Consider the following 14,172-nt stretch of genomic DNA (forward strand, 5'->3'; position numbering starts at 1 on the left):
GCCATAACCAAACGGTGCCTTAATCAGTGATCTTTCATGTGTTAGGTTGGACAAATCAGAAACAAAAATATACAGCTAAGTGAACAAATGCAGAGGGAAATGTGTGATACTTCAGCTAGGAAGTTGGGACTTTGGATGTGGCCAGAACAACAAAGATTTCTGATAGAAAATTTATGCAAACTTGATGCATATGGAAAAAAATGACTTAGTAAATAGCTGCTTTCATAAATAATTTGCATGGCAAAAGAAAGCTCGTGTTTTGTAGCCCCACGTAAGCATCTTGAAAAACAGATGATAAGAACAAAAATATTAAATCTCTATTTATTGCAAAATAATATGCAACTGCTGGACATCAACATTAAAGATATCCAAACCGATATCTTTATCACAGAAATAAATCTCTTGTTTTCTTTGAGATTTTTAAGTATTCTTCCTGTTTCTGTCAGTTTGAGTCAAAACCTCAAATACTTAAATACACACATCTTTTTCTGCCTCATCTGTGGTTTCTGCTTTTCTTTCATCCATATAGAGGTGTAACTTTGTCTTTCTTTTTATAAAGGAGAACCATTTTGGTTACAGTGAGAAAAGATAGCATCCATTAGAGTACTTTCAGCTGCACTTTCAGTTCCCTCGCATAATTCACCTGCTTCAGTACTGAGTAAGTACTCAGACAGGGCTTGTTCTTCATCAAACCACATATAGTTAAATGAGGATAAGGAACACTATTAACATACCCATGCATGTGGAAATGCTGTATTTGAGCTTCCTTCTGTATCTATAGTAAGACACTACAGCTGTCATTAAAACTATGGTTTAATGGTAATTGTTCCCCTGAGATGAGAGCAAGTAGAGGATGCTCAACTTTCTTCTATGTCTCCAGAGCTCTAAAAAATAGCAACACATGGCTGCCTTTCTGCACTTTTTGAAATCAACAGAGAAAGGATTAATGGAGAAAACTGGTGCTTGTTTATAGATTCCTTCTTTCTGGACTGCTACTTGGATTTACTCACAACACCACAAATACTGCATTTGGTTTTGTTTTACATGAAAAAGTCTAAAGATGTTAACAGAATTATTTTTAAGTACTATATCTTGCAGACAGAATAAATTAAGGCTTCTAGATGGTGTTCTCCACCCCACTCAAATGCATGAATCCTCAAAGCTAAATCTGATTTTATGTTTGTTAGCTTACTCTTTTGATTCTCCAAGATATGTACTAGCTGTCTTTTTCTTGGATATCTTATTTGCTACTGAAATTGCTTCTGGAATTTGTGTTAAGTGAAGTCCAGATTGTTTGAAGTCAGTAGTTTATGCTTGCACATTTTAAGTAAATATTTTGTTACTGAGTGTTGAATGCTGAGAGGAAATGGGTAAAAAGAATGCTTAGGATCCCTATGGATCCTGTCTGGTGGAAGCTTACCTTCTTGTTCACTGTCACTGACACTTATCACCCAGCAGTGTGTGTGTTTGGATCCTCACCCTATTTATTACTATATATTTATATGTACATATACTACTATGCAATTTCTGACTCTGCAGCTAGCCTTTTCATGAATTTATGCATGCTCACAAAGCTATTATAAAGGCTTATATCTAAAGATTAATAAACTTCAAGACTTCTCTACCATTTGCAAGCTGCATTCTTAGGTGTCAATGGAATGAGAATGCAAAATATCTATATTGTCCTTTTTCACATTCTCTTTTCTTTTATGTTTTCATTTTTTACCATTGAAGGTATTCTCTGGCTTCTCGTATATTCAACATTTCTGCAGATATTCTTTAGAACTGTTCTTTAAAAAAGAAAGAGAAAGGCCAAAAAGGAATCTTGAGACTCAGACGCAAGTTACAGCATTTTCTGCCGCAGCTGTAAAATGGAATATTTGAATACAAAATTATTTTTGACATATTCAGAACTATGACAACCCATCATCGGTTTTGTATAATTTCTCCTGGCCAATTCTCTGTCTTTCTAGTTCTCTCACTACCCGCAAAAAAAGCACCTTTTTAAAGAGCTGTTTCTCTCACTACCAATGCTGGCTTTACTCAGATGTGAAGTCTTAAAATGTCTCCTGATTAAGTTCTTCCTTGACATTTTCTCTCACCAGAAGGAAAGCTATGGGCAAAGCCTGAACGGCTACAATGTGAAAGTGTTGTGGTAGTTGAAATCCAACACTAACAAAAAGCCTTGATTGAGTCGTGAAATCATTTAAGGTTGGAAAGGACCTTTAAGATCATCTAATCCAGCTATCCACCTACCACCAATACTGCCCACTAAACCATGTCCCTTAGTACTAAATTATACATATATATAGATATTTCCTCTAAAAAAATCTTGATTTGAAGTTGTTAGTCCTTTCACGCAGTGCCCTGATGTACAACAGAGCAGCAGGGAGACTGCTCAGTACTGTTTGAAATATACATACCAAGATAAGGAATGTTCTTGGAGTACAACCATGAATACTATTTTCTAGTTGTTTCTCTAGGTTTGTTTAACATCAGAAATCCAAGCTCTTCAGCTGTAGAATACAAACTTTTTGCATATTTTCTCTGGTTTTTATTAAGAGATAAAACTGTCTGTAAAAGGGGAAGATGGGTCTTATCTAGTGCAGTCTAAAACTTCTGTTGCTGTGGATAGGAACCATCTGTGGGCAGTTATGGAGATGCAGTTCCTGCTGCATTCAGGGTTTAATAACCAAGTTCAGGCTATTGTCACTGAAACAGACTGGTAAAAGAAAACATGTACCGTCAATCTTCTTCTGATTGTCTGTGCATACTGTAGTCAAAACAGGTGTGCATTTGAGCCTGTTGTTGGTTTAGTTTTGTCTGTGTGTGCATAACTCATTTCACGTTTGAGTTTCTGGTTATTCCCATTCAACACATACACAGCATGCACACACCCCTTCTACAAGCTGGAAAGTAGGTTTTTATGCTTTCACTCATGTTTGGTACTGTGTCAGATAAGCCTGGTTTGCTGCAGCAGGAACAGATGAGAATATCCAGAAACAGAAGACAAGTTGCACATCATCAAAGGTTGCATAGTTTGACTAAAAGGAGAGCAGTAGACTGACATTCCCTCTTAAAGACCTGTTGTTTCTAGTTTGTTTTGCTTACATGAACTAGAAAAAAGCATCAAAGTGCACCTGATGATTAAAAATCTTAACATAAGATTATATCTGAAAATATATTTTCCTAGAATGTGTATTCTTGTACAAAAGATCCTTGTATTCTCGGTAAAAAAGCATTATCCATGAAGATAAATATTTTCTTCAGAAGAACAACAGATCACTATTTTTACCTTAAAATATTTCAGTGCCATTCCATCTTTCCTATTTTGGTAGAAAATTGTCTTAGGAAAAGAACAGCAGCCATACATTCTGAGATGTTTTCTTCTGGATCTTTTATTTGTCAGCTAAGTGTGCAGCCATGTGTAGGTGTAACCATGTTCATGCTGCTCGTAGATCCACCTCTCTGCCAGGGCTTACTTTGCAGGTACTCCATCGTATGTTCCTTTTGAATTCTCATTTGTTCTGTCCAGTGGGTTTATGAACGAGTGGGGAGCATTAGAGTTGCATGATAACAGCTGGCATATGTGGACTATGTGTAGTTGGTTAAGTTAAACTAGAACAAGTGGTTGGGAGTTGGGTGCACAGTTAACATGTCTTCTGCTACTATACCTGATAATCCATGTGTATTTCTTTGTGTTGCATTGGAGCTTCATTAGAAGCCAGCTTCAGCACCTTAGGTGCTTCATCCATGCTGCTGTTGCTTCAGGCTAGGAACAGAGAAACTGAGCACAACTCTATTTGCAAATAGTCACAGCAACGTGGGAAATATGTAGTGCAAAGCAGTGAAGCCAAGCTTTCAGTCTTTGCCATAGCCCAGGTGCTGAAGCTGGTTGGTAAAAGAAGATGTCTAATAAGTTAAGAGCTGATAGACAAGGAACAAAATAAATTAGTCTAAATTAGTCTAGACAAGAATATATAAAAGCAGATGAGAGCTGGAACAGTGGAAGTAGAAAGAGTCAGGGAAAAACTAGAAAGAGAAGAGAGGAAAAAAAAAGCAATAAATATGAGCAGAGAGGCAAAGAGTGATGTAAGGTAGAGAGAAGAGAGAAGGCTCTTTATGATGAGCTCTCTGCCCATCACTTTTCCTCCTGGAAATGAATCTGGAACTCTTGTATCCCATGCTTGTCTGGCTCAGTGTGATGGAAAATTGCATCAGTTGTGTTCACTTTTTTCTTTTTTAAATAACTACACGTTTGTTGAGTCAAGTACCGCCTCGGCTAAGAGGCAATATGTGCTGGTGTAGCACTATTATACAATGCACAGATAGGGTAGAGAAGAATGGAATATGTGGGAGTTGTCTGCGTGCAGTAGAATTCAAACTGAATGGGAGCTCACTGTTTTTAACACTGTACTTTGAATTTTTGCTGTCCTTAATATAGACAACGTTAATAACAACTTAGTGCATTTCAAATAGGATCCCCAAGATTAATGGAAAGCAGTGTCAATTTTGTGCCTAATATTTCTTCTTTCCTGAACTCGAGTTTGGAGCTAGCATCATCACTTTACATGCGATTTAAAGATAAATTCATTCATTTTTGCTCTTACATACCATGTGATAAATGCCCAGAGCCAGGAGAAAGGGAAACAAATTCCCATCGCATGGTCAGGACAGGTTCTCATTAAATAAGTTGCATGCCTGAACAGCTTTAAAATAATAATATCTTATACGTAGTAGGCTGTAATGACTGCTGCAAGTTATACTTCTGATTCTAAAGCTTGCTCAAATGTGTGTTGGACATTCTATAATCATGTATTTTTTAGCTACAGAAGTGAGAGTTTCCCATCAAAGGATATGTGTTCAGGAAGGAAACTGTGCCAGGGTGCCTTGGCTGGTAACTCTTGGCTGTAACATCTTGGTCCTATATTCTGCATTTCCCACCATTATTGAAGTCACCATTCTGGACTGGGTTAAAAAACTATCTTTAAATGTTCAATATACAAAACTTAACATGTTGTATTTCTTAAAAAGGGTAGGGAAGGTTCCAAGGTTTAATTACTTGAAAAGGTTATGTTGTTACTGGGCATGTGTGTATTGAGGAATAGTGCAATAGCTGCTGCTACCTTTTTTTTTTTTTTTTTTTTTTTTTGGCTTATGTAGATGCTTAAGGAGCTCATCTGGGTTGGCCTAAATATGAAATGAAAATATTTTCTAATGCTTCTACCAGTAGGTGACAATTTACCAATATAGGAATGAGCTAACCACAGGAGAGAGAAAATATTCCCTGCAATGCTCAGTGTTGTAATTTAGATTAGTAAGGAAGGACAGAGTGAATCTTTTTCAAACAGAATTACAAATTCTCCCTCTCTCCCTCTCTTTCCTATACAGTGAAATGGAGTTTCAGCAATGACAAGATCAAGATGGTGTCTGATGAAAATTATTTATAAAAACTTTTACTTAGGAGGTAGAAATTTCAAATAAAACTTGAAGCCATGTTTCTCCCTGCAAACCTTGTCATGAGCAGAGATGTTATTGAAGAAATGAGACATACTATGAAAGACACAGTTTTAACAGATTTTCTATAAAATCTACTAGTAGGAAAATAATTTTTATTACTACTTATGACAACTGTATTTGCTTGTGATTGATTTATATAATCATGAGAAAGGTGGAGTACTGCTGATGGGAGTTGAAATTCAAATTGCTGATACAGTCCCCAAGGAAACACAGAAACCAATGGACCGTGGCCAGATAAACCCCCTAATATGTAGTCCATATGGAAGTCATCAGCAGAGTTAAATTCAGCCTTATTTCTGGCCAAAGGTGAAGAAGGGATGGAAGAACTTGTGATAGAGACTCCTCTCATGACTGTGGTGCTGTCCTAGGCAGCAGCTTGCCAGCTTTTAGTGGACTTCCAGGAGGCAGCAGGCAGCATTGTTTCAGTTGTGCAATCAGAGATGCAGACACAGGGAGATGCTGTCCCTACACTGAGACAATGCTGGGAACAAAGAGCACAACTTAGACCATCCTAACCATTCCTCACTGGTTCCCTGCGCAGTTTTTGTGTATAAGTTTTTGTGTACAAATTTTCTGTCTTTGCTTTGTGTCACTTAGATATGAGGTAGACAATTTCCCATTCAAAATGTCCACTGCAAGAAAATAATGCCAAGAAAAGAGTGGTGTAGATAATTTTTCTAAAGGTTTCATAGTAGTAGGTTTTCCTTTTAAATAAGCTTTACATTTTTTATTTCATTCTTAGAACATTAACTAAGTTCCTTTTATAGGAGAGCTTTTTTCACATAATAGTGAGTTAAAATTGAGAAGTGCCTTAATTAGCCTCTAGGACTGACTTCAGTTCCTTTGGCATATAAGAATTAGGCTATACAAATATTGAAGCGCAGTGAATCCTGTGTCTTTGTAGATCTTTTTAACTAATCAATGTAAATTCCTTTGCTTAAATAAAAAAGCTTAAAAACATGAACATGGCAAATTGGAAATGTGGCTGATAAAATGATTTGTAATCAAGAACATTTTGATACAATATTTGACAGCACGGTAAAACTGTGTTTTCAAGATTGTCTGCTATTTAATTCATATCTGCTTTTTAGAAAAGTAGTTAATTCCATATCTGTGTTTTTAATTTGTAGGTACATTGAAACCTTGAAGGAGCACAAACCAAAGATTGTCTGGGATGAACAAATTGCTGAACACTACTTTGAATACAAAAAGTGAGTTACAATTATTCACTAACTATTCTACAAATATTCTTAGACACGGCCCAGTACACAATGAATTGCCAGTTAACTGCAGTATGCAACTGAAATCAGTAAATGGAAATTTTGATGTTTGTGATCTGTGTGTCAACACCGAACTGTAGTATAAAAGTGCCTCAGGCAAGGGAATTAAACCAGGGAAGGATTAATGAAATAATATAAGCTAAAACAATCTTCAGAAGAGAAGTCTGATGAGTCATATCTTTAGAAGTTATCCATCAAAATTATCTGCTGAGTGCCATTTACACTGTGCATCTGAAATGAGTATTCTGAGCTGTCAAGTGATTACCAATGATCAGCCAAATGTAATTCTCCAAACAGTCTGTGGAATATAAGAGCCTTTACAAGTTCTACTGACTTAATTGGTCAGCAACAGACCTGCACTATGTGAGATGGATTATAGAGAATATTATGGAGTATCAGGTCTATAACAGAAGTTGTTAAAAAGACTGGGAATGTTTTCCCAAGAGCGTGAAGAAAAAGATTAATAACTGTCTTCTTTTTTCACCATGAAATGATGAGAATTCATCATGTAAAAATTCATGTAACGATTCAGTAAAAATACATTCAAAACAGACAAACAAACAGCAAAATCTTACTAAGCTTCAGTAATAATTTGCTATATATTATATACAAACATAAAAAAATATGGTAAAATTCTACAAACAAGATCTTAGTGTTGCTCCAAAACTTTATCTTGTATACTATCCAATGCACTGACAACATGAAGAGAGCATGCCACTGAAAATGAGTGAAATGCATTTTGGGGTGCCTTAGGAAAAAAGCAGCAGTGTTAGTACATTTTTTGAAATATCTTTTTGATTGAAATATTTTAAAACTCAAGAAAGAAACAACAACAAGAGCCCTGTCCTACCTATATATTTATGATTAATTTTCCAGGATTCTTTCAACCTGCAATTTTATCCTACCTTGTAAACTCCTCAACTACACGCATTTCTTATCAGAACAAAATACATTTACCTGCTGGTCAGCAGTGTTGCAATTTATTTTCTGTGTTTTTCTGAAGGGACTGAAATCTGTGTTCTTTCCTTTTTAATTCTTCGATAACCTGTTGCACAGTTACTTTGTGTAAAACAGTTAAGAGATTTTTCATGTAAACTAAAGAGAAGTAAACCAGAGGCCTAGTTTTACTAATCTTTAATGCAAAATCCAGTTGGAGGCACAATGACCACATGATGACAACTTGCTCTCGAGAGTAAATCAGAGGGCTCTGTTTGAATGGCATATATCTGGGATTCATTCTTGAAGCATTTCCTAAATGTCTTTATCCAAACAGGATATAGAAAAGAGAAGGCATGGCAGTAGCACTACCTCATTTACCTTTGAAAGGCAGTCTTTGGAGATAATGTTGTTTGTAGGCTTTCTGAAAGAGTTTTCCATGCGTAAAACAAACTGGATGAGAAAATCACTCTGAACTCCAGCTATGCTGTGGCTGGCAGGCAGTCGTGCATCTCAGCATGTCTGCAGTGGCTCAGCTGACTGCAGGGGAGGCTTATTTAAGGGAGCTCTTTCAGTGACCACCTTGCTTTGTGAGGGTCCAGTTATTTTGGATAGGAAGAGTAGGAAAGCCTGAATATGCAGCAATAGTAAAACACCTCACCAGGAAATCTTGCATGTCTGCAATTGCTAAGAAATCAAATTATGAATCTTCAAGCAAAGTACAGTAGTGGGCAGAGACTAGCTAATAATTACAGAAATCTATTGTCTCTAAGTGCACTATACTGGTAGGTACACATTTGCTCAAGATGAGTGATTTTACCAGCCAGTGTCCACTTTGTCCGCCCAAGCAATCTGCATTTCCTTCTGGCCTAACTGGAGAATTGATGCTTTGAGACCACCTCTAACTCATCCTTCTCATTATTTGGAGATTTAAAATGCAACCTTGGCATTTGTGCCCAGTGAAGCTTGCCCTGCCCATACACTTTATACTAGTATTTAGTTTAACGTAAAAGACAGTTATTTGGGAAAATTGTTCAGTTTCCATCTGACAACCAAGTGTCTTTATCTTCTTCTAGGTAAACATTTAGTAGGCAGATCTCTGTGTTACTACTGAATGGATTTAGAATGTTGCATCCAGTTGCAGCAAGATATTGGGGTGTATTTACTGAAATCTCTTATCAACCCATTTCTATTGTGAGATCTCCTTCTCACTTTGCATCTTCTTGGATGTCTTGGAGTCTCTGTTTTAGCTATCAGCCTTTTTACCTCTTTTAAATGTTGTCCTCCTAAAGACCACTAGAATACAGTAAATAAATACCTTGCAAGATACTCCGATAGATATTCCTGTAACTGATACCTGCACATTTATTTGACTTCTAGATACACAGTGCAGGGGTACCTTCCCCTGGCTGCTTTTCTTTCCCCACCACTTTGGATTCCTGTGCTCTTACGTGGTTGTGTCTACAGCAGAGAAGGGCAGGAGTAGAAGTTTTTGTCTGCATTAGAAATGGAAGAGCAGTAGAGAACATTTTGGCCCTGTGCTGTAGACAGAGTGCAGGTGTGAGCTGAATGGAAGCTGATGGCGAAAGTGTCTAATTTGAGAAAGAGTCAGTTTCAGCATCTAGAACAAAATGGCCATTCGGTAAAAAATCTCAAACCAGGTACTAAATTGCAGATGGTCTCTATCTTTGATATGGGCGTATTAATTCCCAGATACTGAACATACTAGCATATCTTATTTTTAAAAGCAATATCTTTTTCACAATAAAGTCAGCAGTTTTCTTAAGCACCGTCTTTGTTCCCTTCTTATTGGAAGGAATAAAACTTTTCAGCTAAAAATTGTGAGAGAGTCTACTAGAGCAATTGTGACTATTTTTTTTTTTCCTTTATTTTTTAGAAATAAAGGAGGAAAACACGCCATCTTCTATCCAACACTGAAGGTAGGTATGACTTTTTCTGACCCAGGGCAGTAAGAGGAAAGAAGTATTTACTTGACTTCGATGATTAAGACACTTATAAAATACTGAACTGGATTTAGACTTTTGTGAAAGAATTCACCCTGTTGTAGTTATGATAAAAGGCTTCAGCTTCCTGTGCAAGATTTTTTTTTTTTCTGTCTAAGGCATAATGGGGTTCAGGGGATCTTTGAAGCTTTGCCATGTCTAGAGATAAGAGACACCAGGACAAACCAGAGCTCTGAAAGGAGCTGTTTGAGCGCACAGTTCATGTTCTAACAGATGCTGGATTGTCAGAGAAGAGACTGACAAAATTTGCCCTCTGAACAACATTGACCTTATTGAAGTCCTTTCGCTGGACATACAGTTTCTGTCCAAAGAGTAGTCTGCAGGGTACCAAAATACATGATAAATGGTTACTTGCTTTAATTCCTAGTGAGCTATTTTTAGGTTTTCTCCAATTAAACTAAAGGCAGAATTTTAGGCCTCTGCTGGCTTCTGTAAAAGAAATACATCATATTTAGAGAGAACAGAGACATTCAATATGGTTATACTATTGTGAAATTTTCCAAAGCTCCATTTTTCTGAATGGGAACATTGTCTTATGCTCTGTTAGTACAACTATATTTCCCTTCATTAATGTAAAACAGGTGGAAGTACTAGCACATATGGGATATGAATTGCTATGTCTAACTATATTCTTGCTAGTATCTGCCCTGAAATTTCACTGCAAATCTATCAGAGAAAAGACAGATTGTGCTGCATGTTATCACATTACATTCTCTGTGCTCTTGTGTTAGAATTTCACCCTCCTAGCATCAGACCTAGCCTGAACAAGAACATTCAGTCCTGTAGGTTTCAAGATTGTAATGAAATATTTAGAGACTGTGTGAATCAAAGAGTTGTTCACATCATGGCGATCAAAACAGTCAACATTGAATTTGGGTTTATTTCTCTACTCACAAATGTGTTTGTTCCCCTTTTTAATGTTGTAATCACTGGTAGGTTAAGCTGCTCAAAATTGACTTCTTTGTGGTTAGTTAAAGGCAGGCATGAAGTCCAGGCCTGGTAGATGTATTAATGACACCTTGACATTTTGTTCTGTTTCCTATGGAAGTGAGTTTTAAAGACATCCCTGTGGTGTGAGCTGTTCAAACAGCGCTGCACTTCGAAGTAAGAAAACCTGAAAATAAAAGACTCAAAAAAAATTGTTTTTATTGTCTGAACTGAGAGACGTACAGAACACAAAATGTAACGTTACTTCCCTTGTAAACCAATGTCTAAACCAAATCTACATGGATGGCAGTAGCATGGATAAAGATACGTTTTAAATTCATCTCCCAGAATCTCTTAAAAATAGAATTCTGATAACGAAAATTATGACTCTGTCCTGGGAGAAGGCAAGGGTAGCTACAAGATCTTGATGGTTGCTCTAATTATCTTCACTGATAAAGTTTTATTTTACCCTTGGGAAATTTCTGGGAAGAGTTAGAATTTCTGTACGTTGGGAAATGATAGCTTAAATTAGAACAGTCCTTTGCATAGTTCATAAATCAGATTTATTTCGGTGGCATTTTGTCTATTTAGCTGGTTATCTTGCATTAGGTCATTGAATTAACCGGCGTAATGAACTGTCTCTTAATGAATGAGTGCTTGCTAGCCAGAGAAAATTTGAAATACAGACTTTGGGCTTTTCAGAAGTTCAAGGATGGTTATTTTTAAAGTCTTTTAATGGCAGAGAGAGATGACAGCATGGAGTGTGTGATGCCTCTGACTAAAAGCTAATTGCTTTATGTGTCTTTGTCTTAGTCCATCCAGTTGCGCTTAGAGCTTGCAAAAGAATTGGGCACTGGTATATCCATCTGGGAACTGGGACAAGGCCTGGATTATTTTTATGACCTGCTTTAAAGTAAGAGATGATGTGGGAAAGACTCTTGCTTCACTGAGACTCCACCTTCAATTAATTTGAGTATCCTGGAGAGGTGATTTTGAAAACATTTTTTGTGATTTATTTCATATCTGTATTAAACTTGCATTTTTTCCCAATAAAGAACTTCCTGATTTGCCACATAGACAAGATTGTTGGTTTCTGATAAAGTTCAGAGAAAAGAACTTGAAAGCTTCTGAATTCACAGCGCTTAGAAACAGACCAACCTGTACAGCTAGGATGACACTAGAACTGAAAATATTTTCTAGGTTTTTTTTTCTGCAAGAAATTAAATGGACAAACTGGTACCATCTGATCAGGGCTTAAGCTGGATATCTCTCAAACAATTGCTGCTAATCATTTAAGTGAACAAATAAATTAATCAGATTATGTCTGGCAAATTTAACATCTGCTGGACTCTGCAACCTGCTGTCTCTTAATAAGGTAAGTCAACATAAAATGAAGAGGGTGGGTGTGAGGGGAGCAATTAGATACCTTACTCTAGGGCTGGTAAAGGATTGAATACTGACTGTTGGCTGTATTTGTTTTCTTCATTTTACTACATTGCTTATGTAGTTCAAAATCACAGTAATTCTGATTCATGACTTATTTCTAAATCATTTTTGTAAGTAGGAGATGATGCTCTGTGATTTCTCTCTTCCACTTAGCCTGCTTAGTGTCTTATTTTACAGTACTTTGCACCAGTGCATGATGCATTAGTGATTAGTTTGTGGGAACTGTAGTGTTTAGCACAAAAGGCTACAATGGATATGAGAAGTACGCGTGTAATGATGGATTATGCTGATAACCCCAAGAGAACACCACAGCAGCACTGACGCCTTTATTTAAGTAGGTGCTATGAATATAGTCACTATCTTTCTGAATAAAGCTGTCATTATTTAACTGCACACATTGGTGCTTTTGCCTCCATGAAACAGATTTTTTTTTATTAACTCAGAAGCTATTAAAAACAGCCCTGTCTCCCCCATATATGTAAGTTTTCTGTTTGTAGAAGTACACAGGCTTCAAGGTAGTTTGTTGTAAGGAAGTAAGGGGAGGTGGTGGGAATTTGATGAGGGTGTTGCTGGTCCCCAGCAGAGATCCAGGCAGTAGCTCTGTACTCCCACTGGCGTTCTTCTTGCCACTTACAGTTGTCACAAAGATAACTGCACTCCTTCTCTTTGCATCCACCCTTCCCAGTAATTAATCTCAGTGGGGGATTTATCTGCCCCTGCTTGTTTCAGCGGAATAAATCCCACTGTAATCCACCATTGCTTAAAGAACTATTGATCTTCACCTCACTGATTTAGTTCTGGCATCTCTCGACTTCTCACATTGCAGTATCCAGCAGGGTTTACTAATCAGGCTTCTTTCTTCCATACCATTAGTACTGAGATAATTTGCTACGTGAATCCTCATGTTCAATTAACTTGAGCTTTCTGGTTCGTTCAAAAGCAATTTAAAAGTCACTTTTGGCAATGGTGTCTGCACAAGAATTAAGTTCTATTATGCTGTTTTTCTGCTTTCAGTGGCATTAGCAAACCAGAATGTCTCAGAAAAAAAGATGATCAGTTACAAACGAAAGAGTTTGGGATCTGAAATGGCATGCATTGCCAGCTACTAGCTGGTAGATAGTGGTTTTAAAAGTGAAAGTTTTGGGGAAGAAGAAAATATTTCATTTTAATAGATTGTTTCCTCTCTAAAAAGGATAAATGTAATTTGTCACACTTTTTTCTTCATTTTTTTTCAATCTCGCAATGATTCTCTCTGAAGTTCAACTGTTCTTTTTGTCTTTGAGTACAGCTGTGCTAGGGATAACTATCTTTAGCATCCTCAGAGATGGAATGAATACTTCTGTGTGTCAGAAAGATCAAACTAACCCTGCTAAATCATGAAAAATAAATACCAGAGGAGAAGTACATTGTGAGTTTGAGCAATTCATGGCATGAGACTAAGGATTTTGTCTTTTTGTCTTTAAAGGTAAAACATATTTATTGCTTTAAAAATAACAGTTAAAAAGAAACAGAGCAAGCATAGTTCTTTAGCATGAAGTTCTCAGAAAATAAAGTACCTGGCAGGCATTTGATTGAACTTCAGAATGAATGAAGACTTGCTTCTAATGGATTTATGTTATGATCACTTAATTTCTCAATGTGTGGCAGTGTCAACTTGTGTTTTGTTAGATATCACAGAATGCAAAAAAGCTGTGTACCACCAGTGACCCATGATGAAGGCAGATTTCTCTTGAAATTTACACCTCACTGCTTGGGTGAGAAGATGACACAAGAGAGATGCTGGTACAAAGATGGGTTCTGTAGGGCATCTGTTTTTGTGTCTTTCCTTCTGACAAGGGGAGCAAGCTGAGCAAAGGGCAGAAATGGGTGAGAGTGCTGTGTGGCAGTGCTGTAAGAACCATGATACTGGGCAATTTACTTTCATTTCTGTGCTTCAAAAAGAACAGAAAACATTGCTTTGTGGTATATGGAGACATTTTTTGGTACAGTGAGGAAAACATTTTACGTCTGTTTATCCTTAAAAGCAAATACTTCTTAAA

The 14,172-nt window shown here is 36.9% G+C and overlaps 1 protein-coding gene across 4 annotated transcripts in view; it reads left to right on the forward strand.

Annotated features, from left to right (window-relative positions):
• CHID1 (chitinase domain containing 1) overlaps positions 1 to 14,172 on the forward strand; it is a 108,582-nt gene that overhangs the window by 93,762 nt on the left and 648 nt on the right. For 2 of the 4 annotated variants that reach the window (XM_090140636.1, XM_090140635.1), the window contains exons 11-13: positions 6,651 to 6,731; positions 9,634 to 9,676; positions 11,501 to 13,598. In XM_090140636.1, coding sequence (XP_089996762.1) covers positions 6,651 to 6,731; positions 9,634 to 9,676; positions 11,501 to 11,599 — 223 coding nt within the window. In that variant the 3' untranslated portion in view covers positions 11,600 to 13,598. The remainder of the gene's footprint in view (positions 1 to 6,650; positions 6,732 to 9,633; positions 9,677 to 11,500; positions 13,599 to 14,172) is intronic. The other 2 variants (XM_090140637.1, XM_090140639.1) reach the window with 2 other exon arrangements.

The sequence above is a fragment of the Phasianus colchicus genome, chromosome 5 (assembly GCF_987193195.1).
Source record: "Phasianus colchicus chromosome 5, bPhaCol1.hap1.1, whole genome shotgun sequence".
Classification (NCBI taxonomy): domain Eukaryota; kingdom Metazoa; phylum Chordata; class Aves; order Galliformes; family Phasianidae; genus Phasianus; species Phasianus colchicus.